The sequence below is a fragment of the Juglans microcarpa x Juglans regia genome, chromosome 4S, assembly GCF_004785595.1.
Source record: "Juglans microcarpa x Juglans regia isolate MS1-56 chromosome 4S, Jm3101_v1.0, whole genome shotgun sequence".
NCBI lineage: Eukaryota > Viridiplantae > Streptophyta > Magnoliopsida > Fagales > Juglandaceae > Juglans > Juglans microcarpa x Juglans regia.
Window position 1 is genome coordinate 10,311,099 of NC_054601.1, and position 17,099 is coordinate 10,328,197.

Consider the following 17,099-nt stretch of genomic DNA (forward strand, 5'->3'; position numbering starts at 1 on the left):
GAGTCCGTCATCACAGCACCATCAAAATATCCAGCTGGTCCAAACCCATCTCATAGCCTAAAAGTCAAGTTTTACTACTACAAGTGGTTTTAACTTATGTCTGACTCGAACTCCTAACCTCAAAATTATGAAATACTAGTTCGTACCAACTGGGCTATCACGGTCATATATATATATATATATATATATATATATATATATATATATATATATATATAATGAGAAATGATAGTTGCAGTTATGAGTGCGCAAGCCCCGTGCAATCATTTTCACAAAAGTAAAAAAATATGGGACTCACGTGAAAAAAAAAATAATAATAGATTCTGTTTTTTTTAAAACAATTGCACGATATTTACACACTCCACGACTAAATATAGCATTACTAATATATATATATATATATTTTCTCTCTCTCTCTATATATATATATATATAAATATATATATATATATATATATATATATATATATATATATATATTCAAGAATGGCCTAATAGCGTGACCGATTCTCCAAATAACAAAATGTGAATTTGAAAGCCACCTCTTATATATTGCACAAAATAGGCAGTAGGCAATTATCATGCAGTCGCGTACAAGATCTTCGTAACTTGGAGATTAACAGAGGCTCGGATATTGAGGTTGACTTTGAAATAAATATTGCGGTCATCTTGTCTAAATCTACGTATAAGATAAGGATCCCCGATTCACCATGTTTGATTTGTTCCAGCTATTGACTATTCATATTATTCGCACATGTAAATCGACTGCTATGATCAGTACAAAACGATATGCATAATAAATTAATACTCTTAACACTCTCCAATTCTTTATAAAAGGGTGTCTCTTTTTCCCCGCAATCTTCAAAGCAGATTACTCCAAGCCTTCACCCTCTCCATTTTCCAAAGGAGAACAAAGCCTACGCGTGAAAAGCAATGGAACCGCCAAAACTTACCCATGACCATGAATGGGTCATACATATAAGTCGAGCCCTAGAAGAAGACCTCGAAGAGGACGATGAACCAGTTCTCACTAGCATATTCAGCGTACCCAAAACCCTAATGTCTATCAAACCAGAAACATACACGCCACAGCTTGTATCCCTCGGCCCATACCACCACCAGCGGCTTGAACTGTTGGAAATGGAGCACTCCAAGCTTGCTTCAGCTATGAGAGTGCAAAAGCACATCAAAGAAATCAAATTTCGTGATTTGGTTAACCGCATTGCGGAAAGTGACTGCATCATTCGAGCTTGCTACCATCGATTCTTGGTGTTTGACCAAGAAACACTCGCATGGATATTTGCCATTGATGCTGCCTTCATATTGGAGTGCCTCCAAACCTATTCTTCCATAACAAACCGAGGCTCACTTTTGCGAATATCTTCTAAAATGGCCCAGTTGATCGACTACGCTAGGAAGAAAACCACACATGACCATGCAATACTCAGGGATATCATCATGCTGGAAAATCAGATCCCTCTCTTTTTGCTTAAAGAAGTCCACCACGCATTTTATTATTACGAAGATCGTGACGAAGTATTAGCCGACATGCTGTTGGGTTTTTGCAAAGATCTATCACCCATCAAGTACTTTAATGATCAACAAAATTTCAGGGAAGAATGTTTCGCGAGAGCCCATTTGCTAGATCTTCTATACTACATGGTAATTGCGCCAAACTTGCAACTTTCAACTGATTGTGAGCAGGAAAAGCCAGAAGAGGATAAAGAGATTGGTTGGTTTAGAAAAGCCTGGAAATTAATCTTGAAATTGCTATGGTATATTTATTTTACCCCGGCCCTCCTTCTTAGCAGAATTTTCAAGTCGAAAGTAGTCACACTCATACTCACAATACTATTCACAATAATCTCGACTTTAGCGAATCGAGGAAGCAAGAGTGCTACTGCTATAGCCAATCTAATATCGACCGCAGAGAACGTGGCTGAGAATTTGGAAATTCCATCTAGTCATGACGACGGGAAAGACGAAAGTCCTTTAGTCGAAGAGATTGCAATCCCAAGTGTGACTAAGCTTCATAAAATTGGTGTAAAATTTCGTCCAACAAAGGGTGGATTGAGAAGTATAAAATTTGACAAGTCTTCTGGCTCATTTCACCTTCCAGTTATTCACTTAGATGATAACTCTGAGGTGGTGCTAAGGAACCTCGTGGCCTACGAGGCATGTATTGCTCCTGAGGTGATGGCTTTTACACGTTATACAGAGTTGATGAATGGAATAATTGATACAGAGGAGGATGTGAGGATTCTTCGTAACGCAGGCATCATCTTGAACCGCCTCAAAAGTGATGTAGAAGTGGCAACACTTTGGAATGGGATGACGAAGTCTGTGAGGGTAACGAAAGTTCCAGTTCTTGACAAGGCCATTGAAGGTGCGGATACTTATTATTCGAAGAGTTGGAAAGTGAGTATGAACCTGAACATGAAGAATTATATCTTTTCTTGGTGGCCATGTCTTACCTTTTTGGTAGCGAATATTCTAATATTGCTATCCATGGTGCAAACAGCCTGTTCTATATACCCTTGCTCTAAATGGATGCAAGCCCTCTGAACATTCGCACTTTTTCTTGCCATACAATTATATAATTTATTGATATCGACAGCAATATATATATGTTAATCAATTGTAAGTATATTCTTTGATACATAATTCTTTAATATTGTAATCAATGTTAATGCATTCTTAATTTAATTTATAGACAATTTCGTGTCATTTCATTTTGAAAATTCAGTATATCAAATATATATTCAACCCCTGAAAGCATTCTGCATGCGGCGTACGTGAAATTTTCCGTAAAATAAAATATGGGAAGTTGGGCATATAAAATTTTGGAGGAAATTCCTTTCCCTGCTCGAGCACAGAATAAGTTCAAAACAGGACGAGATCAGCGTGCGATTATGAGTATGTGGGTCCCTTGCATTTATTTATTTATTTATTTTTAAAAGCGAGGAGACCATTTAGTGGAATAGATAGGTTACGAGGAAATCTTCCACCAGACAGTACTTTTAATTTAATTAATATATGATTTATTATTTTTATCATTTTATTTAAACATATATATATATATCTAATCTTTAGAAAAAAAAAAAAAAAAAAAAAAAGAAGAAGATAAATCACATATTGATTAAATGAAACTGTGTAGTGAAAAGTTTTTATATAAAATTCTTCTAAGAGATATTATCGCACCATCTTATGATGGACGATCACTGAGTTGAAAGATTATGATTATTAATTTGTCCTCCTAAGGAGGTTTTCATTTTATAAGAAATGCTTTGACTACATACATATAAATCTTATAAAATAAATTATAAATATAAGTGGTTTGACGTGACATTATAAAACTACTTATATTATTTTTTCGGTCAAAATATTTGATCTTTTGGGCGTCCAGATCATCAAGGTTCCAATTTGTGCTATGTCTGACGCGGGGCAATTTGGGCCTTTTGATCAGAAGAACGAGAAGTGATCCTTTTGCAATCTTATTGAGAATGCACTTGGTGAGCTCAGGCCTTCTCCAGTTGATTGTGGACTTTTGTCTTGGATTCATTTAATAGGTCCTTTTTATTGGGCTTGGGCTAGATCATTATTATTTAATATATGGATCCTTTAAAGTCAAGCTATTTTCTGCCCCAGAATATCATTTTGAGTTTATTTTTATTTTACATTACTATTTTTATTTTTATTTTTATTTTGTAGTGTGAGTAGTGTTGGGAGCCTCCAATTTAACAATTAAATTTTATTAAATGATTGTGGTAATGTAAACTCACTGCCGCCACGTCATCAACCAAAAAAAAAAAGTTATTGGATCAAATTTGATTATATATATAATATATATATATATATATATATATATATTAAAAGAAATATGTTCGGGAGCTCATGATTTCCTTCATAATCAAATTTGATCCTATATATATATAGACACACACACTAGTAAGGGCAACGTGTGCTGCACGTTTGCCCAGTTGATCAATTTTGTTATGTTTCAAATTTTTAACTATAAACAAATAGAAATTTATCTATATTTTTAGAATTTTTTTCCGATTTACAACACATATTATACACACGATCTACATAATGTTTATAACTATAATATAATGATTTATAAAAACTAAGTCACAACTATGTACAAATATTTGTAAAGTATATATTACAAGAGCAATAAGTTTGAAAGAAGATATTTAAAATATTCAACTTACTGTCTCGGGAACGACATTAATAGAGAGTACATTCAGCTTGTTTTGGCACAATTAGCCGTATTCATTTATCTATATGTCCAACATAATCATTCATTCTTTAGTTGAAATTTGAGCTGCTATATTCTAAAAATATATAAGTCGATCCTGTAATGATAAAAACATATAAATAAGTAATGTATCAAATTTTTAAAATAGATTTATAAATACACATCTTATCTCATTTTCATGTTCTAAGAGATCCATTGTGATGCAAATGATGATTTGTTCGGCTATTGATCCGAACTTTACGATTGCCATTGATTTGCTATCATCATATACTTCTAAATATACTCAACATCTAAAATTAATAAGGAGATTATTATTTGTTAGTATTCACGTTTAGTACATTCTAATTTTGATGTAAGAATTTATAATTTCAAAATCTAAAAGAAATTTTTTTAAAATAGTTTAAAAGTATAGCGCTTAAGTCTCACGTGAGACTGACATTCCGCCATGCCTTGGAGAGCTTAATGCCTACCACGCACAGTAGCCTTGGGACCAGTGGCATCGGATCTTCTAGATTTGACATATGCTTTCAGTCCTAGTGTGGCACATGAGCTGCACGCGCTGCCACAGCCAATGACAGTCTTTTGCCTGCGATTCGACACAGCTCCAAGTTGTTGTTGTCCTATCTTCCAGTTTTTTCTAATTAATGATCAAGTTAAAGTAGTCTTGAAAGTCTCCTTCAGCCAATCTAGGCTAACAAAATACAACACACAACTCTCTTTTATAGTCTGTTTATCAACTATGTAAAAATCACTTCAAATGACTTTCCCTTACAAAAAATGGGTAGAGCCAAATTTTTTACTCCATCTTTCTCTCTCTTTTTTCTCATGTTGTATCTGTTTGCTTTGGAAAAATTGTAGAGGCTCCCACCCTATCAAACCTTATATCTTGTGATCCTTTAGTTCATATATGATATGCTTATTTGCTTAGAAAAAAAAAAAAGAAAAGAAAAGAAGAGAAATGTTTCTTTGTCTTAAATTTTTTCATCCCAAATTATACTTACTAGGTGGAATATTTAAGTGGTGACTATTCAAGTAGTTAATATATAAACACATTTAGGGCTAGTTTGAATAGTAATTTGAGATGAGATGAAGTTTGTAAATAGTAATGAGATAGTTTGTAAAGAATAATGAAATGGTTTGAGTTAAAATGTTATATGAAGTTTTGGGAAAAAAGAAAAAAATTTTAATAAAAAAATTTTAAAGTTAAAATATTGTTAGAATATAAATTTTTAATATTATTTTTGTTTTAGATTTGAAAATGTTAAATTATTTTTTATGTTTTGTTTGAAAGTTTACAAAATTTATAATAATTATTAGATAATAATTAGATGGAAAAATTGAAAATATTTATATTTATATTTATATTTATAATGTTTAGATATTAAAATAAGATATGATAAGATAGAAGCATCTCGAAAAGTTGGGGTTAATAAAAGCTAGATGAAGATTAGCATTTTCTTTTAATGAGAATCAGTTGTGAGAGACAGTTTTGAAAGAGATTGAGATTCTCTATAATTTTATTATTCAAATATAATTTACATAGAGATATAGACGCAATATGCGGACTCTGATCTTAGCATGCGGTGGGATTTGCATGCAATATTTAATACAGCGAGATGCAATGATACTTGTGTTTTTTTTTTTTTCGAGTTGTAAAAACTAATTAGATCAAAAGAAAGAATAGTAAGAAATTTCGTCGATTCTGTTTTGTTAATTGCATATTATATTCTACACTTATTTTTATTTTTTTAAAATTAATTAAATTTTTTTACATATCATCTATACATTATATATTTAACAAAAATAAAATAAAAAGAAAAAAATTATATATTATGTGTGGCATATTTTCAGACTGATGAGTTGTTTACAATTAGCCTAGCTAAAAGTGGCAGGAATAGTTCCGAGAAATGGACTAGGGCCTCAAAAGACTCGAAATCTGTACTTTTAGTAGTGGTTTATGCTTATTAAATATGCTCAGGTTCTTCGAACTTTCATGATGTTTCATCATTTGTATTTTTATATATAATTCTGTAATGTACTTAAAAAAAATAAAAAACTTCTAAATATAAATAAATTTTTTAAAAATAAATTTATAAATTAATATAATTTTATATTAATATACGAATTTACCTTATAATAAAAATAATTTTATAATATTTTAACATATGACGTCACGTTAATTTATAAATTTATTTTTATAATTAAAACATTTTTTTATTTTCAATTAATTTATTATAATTTATAAACAGTTTACTATTATTTTATTACTATTATATTTGATTATTATTGGGAATCATTTGTTATATTCTTGGAGCCTAATCGTCATGGCATTTCATTTCCTTTCCGCGCAAAATGGTTGTGCATTATAAAGTACTCCTTCATCTCCGACACTGAAGTTGACACCACAAGCCTTATCTCATTACAGTTGATGGCCTTTTGGCTTTCAAAACCAGTACAGGCAGAACAGTTTGCACATGATGATCTACTTCCACACCCCCGAATTAAATTAACCATTTCGCGACTGCAGATAGCGTCACCCAATGTCAAAACAAATGTAGAATAATCTGAAGAGAAAATCGTGGCCACGGAGTGAACAGAATACATACATGTGAGAATCAACACTAGCTATATATCCATGCACAGTATCTTTCCAATGGACTACGGTACTTTAAATAAATTAGCCGTTGGTAAATCCCAGAGGGTTTTTAAGTACTGGGTGAACGTTTCTGCGATCAGAATCATCTGCATGCGTGATTGGATGAAGATATGTCTCAATACGAATTATTCAAAACATTACTACTTCAGTGTACTGTGTACCCTTCTCTTAATTGTTTTTGTATTTATGAACTTCTTACCACATGGGTATTTCCGTACACAGTTTCCAAATTTAAAAGTGCTAGTACACGAAGGAGCTAGGAAGCAACCCTTTCCTGACTGGCCAACCCGTGAAAAAGATTGTAGTTATCCTCGTGCTCTGTTGGGTCTGGACAAAGAAAGCCATCCAAAATTGTCTGTTTGTATTGATTTTTAGCAACAGTGGAATCAGGAACAAGAACCAAAAACTCCTCGCACACACATTCAGCTTTTGAATCCACGACAAGTCACCATCATTGCAGAAATTCAAGAATTTCGAAGAGATGAAAAGCCGACTGTCTTCGTTTGATGAAGAAGAAGAAGAAGAGTATGGGTTATCGAAAATGGTTCATTATTGGTGGCGTTCAGCTGCCAAGTTTGATGAATGTGTCAAGCTCAAGTTTGACCTCCCAAACGTCTCGAGCCTAACTCCTAGGCTTAAAGTGCTAAGGGAGATGGAAAGGTTGGCTTTGGTTGCACCTGATGGGCTTAACGAGCTTCGGCACAAGCTTTTCACATATCGTTCTGGTGATTTTTGGGTGCCTACAGGGGGATCAACAAGGAAGACATGGACATTCCTCCAACTATTACAATTCTCTTGCTGGGTTTTACTGGTTCAGGCAAAAGCTCACTCGTGAACCTTATGTACAGTGTTCTTGGGCGCTCTGGACTTATACCATTCGTTCAAACATCAGGTAAGCCACTGCTTTATAAGTTCTAGTTTTGCTTATGGTATGCCATTTTTGTGCCGAAAATGTACTCAAAGATGTTTGAATTGTACTGATTCAAGATACGGATCATTGAAGTAGTATTCTGTTGCAGGGAGTTCTTCCGATTCCACCTCAAAGCTTATGAAAGAGCATAATGTGTTGAGGTCTATGCAAAGCGGGTTTTGTGTGTATGATTCAAGGGGCTTTAATTATGATGAAATGGGTGAGAATCTTGAAGAATTGTCGAGTTGGATGACTGATGGTGTTCATCATAATCAGCTATGCTTAAGGTTGGGAGATGATGCATTGAACAATGATGATATGGAAAATCACTCCATGACTTCATCTTCAAGATTCCTCAAAAGGAGAGTGAACTATGCAATGGTAGTGGCTAATATAGCAGAGATCTATGGAGCTTCAAAAGCAGGTGATTTCAAGCCACTGGAGGCCATCAGAGAACTCTTGTGCTGTCCTGTTCTTAAAAAAACCAGTAAGCTAGACCTCTATAATTTTAAAGTTGGTTTATTTTTTCTACTTCTGTCTCAAGTACGCAACCAAGCAAGACTTTTTGACCACCTAAATTGGTTCCATATGATTAACCCGTAATAATTATGATATTGAAGTACAGAACTCTTTTTCACAGCAAAGTGATTCACTGAAGTTTCTTGTCATTTGTCAATCTTATGTTTCATCCACTAAAAGTTTGAAAGTGATTTTCTTTTTCGATCTTTTATCAATCATGACTAAACTGAATACATCATACACTCCTCCATGATGGTCATTCCGACCCTACAACTAATGAATTTTACTCCTGAAATGTAAGCCACAAACTTGATAGATGACAAAAAGATTTTTACCATCTGATCCTTGGCCTTTCTAAAAGTAATTGATTTTCCTGTAAGTCAGGACTCGGGGTGTTCATTTTGAAGGTCATATCATCTTGGACAGACGACCTACCATTGGCCTGGCCAGTTGAAATACACGTGCTAACTAATAATGTTGTCTCTATTGCTTAAAAACTATTGTGTTTGGATCTGTTAAACACTTTATTATTCTTTTAGGGGGAAAATCTTGTAAGTGTGGCATATCTGCTAGGGTAATGAGCAATAGATTCTCATATCAGTGATATAATAAGTGTTGGATCAATTGGGGCTGCAGGCGAGAACCCTCTACTGATCTTAACACACGGAGACATGTTATCGACAGAGGAGAGGATCGAGGGCCGGCTAAAGATATGCGAATGGCTAGGTGTATCAGAGACAACTGGGGTGTATGATATTGTGTGCCTCACACAGTATGGATATCTTGCAGAAGAATCAGACCCTGTCACAGCCTATGCCTTATCTGAAGCTGTTTATAGAGCGTTGCTTGTATCAGATAGGGGTCACTTTCCGAAAAAAGATATGTGGGACTGGGCAGTGCTCATATTGTCGTGGCTAATGTGCTTCTTTGCAACTTTCTTCGCTTTCCTTGCTGATGTTTGCTCGAAACTCGGGCAGAGGAATAAACTGTTGTGAATGATATTGGTGTCTAGTAAGAAGTATTCGTTGGTGTTTGATAGACCGGTGCGTCTTTCGCTGTTTGGTGTTTGCATTGCTGACTAGCTAGCTAGGTGAGTTTTGAGATTGGCTAACTCAGTGACTTTATGTGTAAATGTAACATTCTAGCACAAAATATAGTCTAACTTAGCTTCTCTTTTGATCCCAAGAGTCAATAACTTCAATTCGTGTTGCTAGTAATGAAATAACCAAGGCTATTCTTGTATTTGAATTTAAATGGTGAGGCTGTTCATGCCAACATTACTCTCTCTCTCTCTCTCTCTCTCTCTCATTTTATCCCCTCATTTTAAATGTCTGCTACAGTTCTTGTTTAAAGTTAAGGGAGACAAATCGTGTTTTTGGGTCATGTCAAATCATGAACATTCGACTATATAGGCCAACTCCAATCTAACACATTAAGCTAAATGTGTCAAACTTCTAAACCCTAACTCAACCCGTTTAGGTTGCATTTGGTTACAAGACTCAGCTGAACTCAATCTAATTTTAAGCTGAGTCTAACATCCAAACACCTAACTCTTAAATTACTAAACACATCTCAACTCAAAACCTTCTTACACGTGAGACTCACAATCTTTTTCAACTTAACACATCTTTATACGTGAAACTCACAACCTTTTTCAATTTTTCATAAAAAGTACTAAATTCATCTTAACATCCAAACACACTTAAAACTCAGTTTAGATGGGCCTCACATAATTTCATCCACTATTCAACTCACTAGCATTCATAAAGAACTGAGCTTAACTCAACATTCAAACGCAACCTTAGATAACGGGTCGTGTTGTGTCACTCATTTTGACTCGTTTAATAATTAATTATGAATATGTTAACACAATATGCCACATTTAAAACCGTTTATTTCATGTAAATGAGTTGAATTAAAACATATAACTCATTTGACATGATTAATATAATTTTACATAAAATCTAAAATTTATATTTATTAACAACCACAATATCGTAAAAAAAATATCAATATTTTTAAAATTTTAACATATAATAAAACTAATATTACAATCCATACAATAACAAATATGAGCATAAGTCTAAAAATTACAATTCTAACAATAAAAATAATAAAAATATAAGCATACTAAGGAATATCAATATCACAACTTAATAATAATAAAATTTTAATTTTGAAATAAATTCTAAACATGTCAACATGAGTTGATTTCGTGTTAAGCAGGTTGACATATTATTAATCTGTCTGTAAATCATGTCTTAACGGGTCAATCTGTTTTGACTTGAACTCGTTAACATCAAACTTAAACCATGTTCTTGTTGGATTTACAAGTCGTGTCATATTCTGACACCCCTATTTAAAATCTAAACATTAGAGTAAGAGAGACTTGTATGTTAAGATTTTCTATAATTTTCTAGCAAAACACTCTCTCTTTAATTTTAAGGTCCACATTTTCTATGGATAACATCTAATATAGTGGGGTTCAAGTTAGGGCTACTCATCCGGCCCACCCGCACATGGTCCGGGGTGGGCGAGTGTTTTAATATAAGTTGTGGCAGGTGCCGCTACCCACTTGCCCATATTTCACCCTCCCGCCCCACATATTTGGTATAAAATCCAAAAGGGTAAAAACCCTAATTTTTCTCGACTCTCTCTTCTCTCTCAATTCCTCCTGTTGTCTAAACCGTCTCTCAATCTCTTCTTTCTTCTAATTCTGCATCTCCTCCTTGGTTGCTGACCTTATCCCCGTAGCAGGGCGACACGTCGTCTCCTCCACCTCCTAATATTCTTCTTCTTTTATGCTCCTCCTCCATAGGCCACGGCGTGGTCGTGGATATGCTCAAAGAACCACAGCCATGACGAGCCATAGGTATCTATGCAGAGTCGCAAACTCACATCTTCTTCTTCTTCTCCCTCTTCTCATTTCCTCCTCCTCTACTAACCACGACGTGGCCGTGGTTCTTTGCTCAGACCCACGACCACGACTAGTCGTAGTTCCTTTGCTCAGAGCCACAAGCCACGACATGGTTGTCGTTTTGTTCAGAGAACCACGACCCGTGGTTCTTCTTCTTCCTGTTCCTCTTCTTTGGTTGTGGTTCGATTTTCATTGGTTAATCGATATGGAATTTGGTTTTGGGTTGTTTTAAGTTTGCTTGAATTTTGGTTGGCTAGGTGTAGTCATGGGTTGATTTTGGCTAGGCATAACCAAGCCATGAATCTGGTGATTTGGTTCAGTTTGCTAGGCGTGGTCATGGTTGATTTTTGTTTGGTTGGTTGATCTTAGGAGTGGAGGAGTGGGCGAGACATGGATCTAATTGGTTGATTTTGGTAGGGGCGGGGATATAGCTGGTGGACTGAGCCACTTGTCTGCCAATCGGATGAGGCTAAAGCATATGCGGAGGTGGGGATGAGATGCCGGGGCGAAACGGACTCCCTGCCCAAGCAAGGGCAGTGTGCAGAGGGGTGGCTGCTTGCATTAGGGGTGGGCAGCGGGGGCCCCGCTGCCCCGCCCCACTTCCGCTCCACCCCCGTTCAACGAGGTGGAGCACCCCGTCTGCCAAATGCAGGGGGCGAGTGGCCCCGCCAGCATCTGACCTCCCAAGTGGGGGTGGGGGCAGGATAGGGACAACCCTCGCCCTACAAATCTCCCGCCCCACCCCGCCCCGTATCACACACACACATACACACATAAGTATTTATATATATAAAAAAATAACCTAGACATGAAATGACGTAGTTTCATGCTTGGGTTTTTTTTCCTACCCATAACGAAACGACGTCGTTTTGTCAATGGTGAAACAGCGTCGTTTCATGTTTTGTTTATAACCCCCCCCCCCCAGCGAGATCACCCTCCCACTCACTCACCCAGAATCCTTCTCTCTCTCAGTCTCTCTCTCTCTCTCTCTCTCTCTCTCCGTCGCTCACCAGTCGCCGCGCTCTCTATGTCTCAGTTTGTCGCTTGCCCTCACCGTAGCCGTAGCTGCAGCCTTCCGTGACTTCGTCTTCATCTCTGTTGCCGAAGGTAAGAAATCCTAAATCTACTAAATTTTTTTGTGAAATTTCTTTTATGGAATGGAGATTGGAGGAAAGATGGGGTTTAATCGGAGATTGAGGATGAGATTTTGTGAATTGTGTGCTGTGGAGACTTGATTGTACATGTGGTTCACTAGTTTGAATGGTTGATGAACAAAGTGTACAATGTGTTTGTGTATGAATCTCTTATCTCTCCTTGAAATCCCTAAATTATTTTAGGGTTTCGATTCACTCTAAAATAATTTTGAAACCCCTCAATTATTTTAGGATTTCAGATTGGGAGGGATTTTGAGGATTTACATTAATGTGGGATAAGTCTATAAGATTTGATTTTTAATTGGGAAATTAATTTTTTTTACAACTTTTATAATCCATTTTAATTGGGTATTTAATTTTTTTTTATAACTTTTAGTCTTTAATAACCCATTTTAATTGGGTAATTGGGTATTTTTAATCGGCGTCTACGACTACCTCCGATGCAGTATGACTTTGTATTGGACTCATTATTGCCATAGGTTTGCACAATTTGTCATTTATTTGTTTTTGGCATTTATAATTTTATATCATATTTTAGTATCTAATTATTTCACTTGTATGTTTTTTAGTTTTTATATTCTCAATATACACATGCCGAATCCTAATGATCGATCCATGCTCATCTGCTTCATCTTCATCTCAAATTCCAATTGCCCAATCCCAATCTCATCTCGGTTAGTACTTTTAATATTTTGTATTTTAACTTTTTAAATTTTTGTTTCATTTTATAACTTTATAATTCTAATTTGTTCTATGTGTAACTTATTAATATTTCAGATTTTATAACTTATTAATATTTATGATCTTGATTTTCAGTCTCACAACAGTCGATACAACTCACCACTTAGTGAACTCACCGCCACAACGCCATCCCAAATTGATCAAATTGAAAATTTATTAGTTATAATTGTTAACTTACAATTAAGTGTAATGTTGCTACAATAGTTAATAGTACAATTTGTAATATTTAATATTTTTAGAGGAATTTGTAATATTGTAATAGTTTAAGTTTATTAGTTCTCTTAGAGTCTTAATTTGTATAATTGTAAATTGTAATTTGTAATAGGTTAATGCCTTAGTGATAATTATTACTTAATTAGTTAATTATTGAAATTTAATATATAGTTAATAGTTCTAAATATATATAATATATATATTTTCAATTTTTAAATATATTTATTTTTTTTAGTTCAATTCTAGGCCCAAAGTAGTCCAAAAATGGATTCTAGGCTCAAAATAGATTCTGGGCCATTTAGGGCCCAGAAAAATGAGCTGGGCTGAAGGCCCAGTAGTGGGGGAGAACAGATCGGGGTCCACCCCTGCGCCTCGGCTAACGGACTGGGTACCCCGTCCCCGCATGGGTGGGGGTGGGATACGGTGGAGATTTTGACACCCCCCACCCATGCGGGGGTGGGGCCACAAGGGGCGGGGGAGGGGTGGTCCCGCCCCGTAGGGGGCGGGTAGCACCCCTAGCTTGCACGTGTAGGGCGGGTAGTACCCCTAGTTCACGTGATGTATCTATGCCTTTCTGAATCATGAAAAATATTTTGGATAAAAAAAATTGTAGAAATCTGAATTTGAGACAAAACAATGGAAAATGACATTTTTTACAAATTTTGTCTAATTGTATTTTAAATCGAGGGCATTTTTATAAAAATGCCTTTTATTTTAAACAAAAGTTGTAAAAAAAAGTTATGAGAGAAAAAAGGGTGCAATCTTCGACCCCTGTATCATTGCAAGTATACAGAATTTTAGGGAAAAAGAAAAAGAAGAAAAATGCTAGTTTGTCGTTTGAGTTGTCTATTAATTTTGACTATTCATGTATTTAATTTTTTTTATTTAATAATTAAGAAATTGATTTTTAGTGTATTGATGTATTTTTTTATTTTTTAAAAATATTTAATGTGTTAAAAAAATATGAAAATAAAAAAAATAAAAAGTTAAATTTATGCGAGACGACACGCCCAACTGTCATTGCTGACAGTAGCCTAGCACCACTTAAAAAAAAAAAAAAAACATTTTCACGCAGGCACAGTACGAACCTCCAGATAGCAGTTGGATTCTGTAACTGTGAAAACTCCATGCAAAATGTGGACGAAGCCTCCTCATTTCTTAAAACAATGCTGTAATGCTTGAAAACTCTCGTGCCTATGCCATCGGCATGGATAGGATCTTGATTTATTTATACTTGTAGCCTTTTACAGAGTTTACAAACTGGGACTGAAGACAATCTGTCCTAGAATTATGGCACATGTTGCCTATAGAGTAGCAGATTTACAGGATGCCATAAACAATAGAATATATTGTGGCTGTAAACAAGGAGTGAAATGATTTTTCAAAATATCACAGACTCCTGAAATCATGGAGATACTGTCAATTTTTGCAGTCAACGTTGTTGGAACTTATTTCCTTAATATTTCTTTCCATTTTTTTTCTTGAAATATGTTAATTAGATGGACAAAAGTGATGATAAAATTGACCGTTGTGATTTTTATTTTTATATTTTTTATTTAGAAAAAATATATTCATCATCCCAACTCTCATAATTCTCTCATCATCTCATGATATGGTATTAAATTATAGGTTCACAAGTGAAATGTAATAAATAATTTTCAATCGTCTAATGCCACATCATAGGATGATGAAAGGATGATGCAAGTTAGGATGATGAATAACATTACTCTTTTTACTTAATAGTTAAAGTTGGAAGTGACTATTATTTATTAATGAATTGATTTTTTTTAAAAAAAATATTTAAAGATATTTTAAAAAATAATAATAGTAAAAAATAAAACAAAAATAAAGATAAAAAATACATTTACACTTGAGCATTAGCATTGGTCTATGTATATGCGTATGTAAAATCACCTCTTTTGCATAATCACTCTGCCATTCAAGCAAAATTTTCACATTGACTTATGCATATTTGAGACAAAATAATAACAAAATAATAATAAATATTATTATTAATTTTTTACTAAAATCAATTTTTTTTATATATTATATTAAAAATATAATAAAATGAAAAAAAAATATATATAATATATTATAAGAATAAAATGAATGTGCATGTGAATGTTTGTTATGTTGTTGAAAGATGGAGAAAAGAAAAGGATTGTGAGAGAGAAAGTGGGAGGAGAGAGAAATAATTATTAAAATATATTTTGTAGAGTGAATAATAGTTATCTAAATTTAGATAAGCATTATTCATAGCTAACTAAATATTTGGATATGCATTAGTTAATACAGAGGATTTTAGGGTTATGCAAATATTACTTTATATATACATATGCATAGACCAATATGACGTTCCAAGGAAAAGACGCCACACTCAATCCCCTAACATTGTCTTTTTTTCCGGTATTATTTGTTAATGATTTTCCTTGCTTGGATGGAGGTACAACAGAAGATAAAACACCAACAAATGGTGTGGACCACAATATGCGTATTAATCCCTTCTCCTTCCCCTCCCTCTCAACCAAATCATTATTGTCTGTATATAATTCCCTTCCCTCAATCCTCCTCCTCCACTCTTTTCTGTCCCTTCAATTTTGAAATTTGATGAAATAGTGATCTCCAGACTCCAACATAGGGATTGCAAAGTGCAAACCCCATGAAAATGTTACTCTCATTGTTCACTCTCCTCTTCATCTTGCACTCCGAGTACTTCTCCTTAACCGCATCAACTACGACTACTAACACTACAACCGCAGCAGCAGCAGTGTCCAAAGACCAAACATCATGCTCAATGTGCATTGAATGTGAGAACCCATGCCCTGTGCCATCACCACCCCCACCTCCTTCTCCTTCTCCGCCACCGCCAGCCCTCCCGGAATGCCCACCGACTCCTCAGCCTCCTTGTCTCGACAATTGCATCTACCCGCCGCCGCCACCATCACAGCCCATGGGGCCACCTTTTCCTCCATTTATACCTCCTCCACCAGATAAACCAGGACCCTTAAAGCTCTCACCACCAAACCCAATTCTTCCTTACTTCCCTTTTTACTACTACATCCCTCCACCACCTGTCCTTTCTGACTCTGTCCATTTGAAAATGCAACCATTAATTGTTTCCTCCATTCTTCTTTTCCTCTCTATTCTCTGCATTTTCTAGATGCACTGCATTAACTTCTTATATTAGAAGGGGTCTTTGTGGCTCTCTCATTCTTCGTCAGTTACTACATAGCATTCCTGCTTCTGATCGAGCTTATAAATTTCCAGTGGATCAGGGGGAAAAACAATAGGAAGAAATAAGGTAATTTGTTGATTGAAGGAATATCTAGTACCGCATGCGTACTTCCCCAGTTATTTGAAATGTCCTCTACTTTTTTGTTATTAATATTAGAAAAATAAATGAACTTGTTTCTTGTTATTAAGTGCTCCTTTAATAATTTCTTTGAAAATATTCCAATATAAAATTTAGCCAGCAGGTTGCAAACCTTCTGCATGCTTTGCTCGTACGATCGAATATGGGCCGGTCGAGTAGTATTAACAATTCTGATTAGGATTCAAAGTTCTTGCAATACATATACACACATTCTTCTTTAATTTGAAAAAGATAAATTATTTATTGTATTTTATATAAAAATTAAAAAAAAATATAATGATGAGATAAGATGAGACGAGACGAGACGAGACGAGTTAAGATGATTTCTTAATCCAAACGGACTAATCTAAGCTCG

The 17,099-nt window shown here is 34.8% G+C and overlaps 1 protein-coding gene and 1 pseudogene across 1 annotated transcript; both read left to right on the forward strand.

The window, feature by feature from the left end:
- Nucleotides 1-933: 933 nt before the first annotated feature.
- LOC121262028 (putative UPF0481 protein At3g02645) lies at nt 934-3,481 on the forward strand. Its single transcript, XM_041164466.1, has 2 exons — nt 934-2,418; nt 3,407-3,481. The coding sequence occupies exons 1-2, from the start codon at nt 934-936 to the stop codon at nt 3,479-3,481; spliced, it is 1,560 nt and encodes a 519-aa protein (XP_041020400.1).
- Nucleotides 3,482-7,268: 3,787 nt separating this feature from the next.
- On the forward strand, nt 7,269-9,594 carry LOC121263421 (annotated as a pseudogene).
- The last annotated feature ends 7,505 nt before the right edge of the window (nt 9,595-17,099 follow it).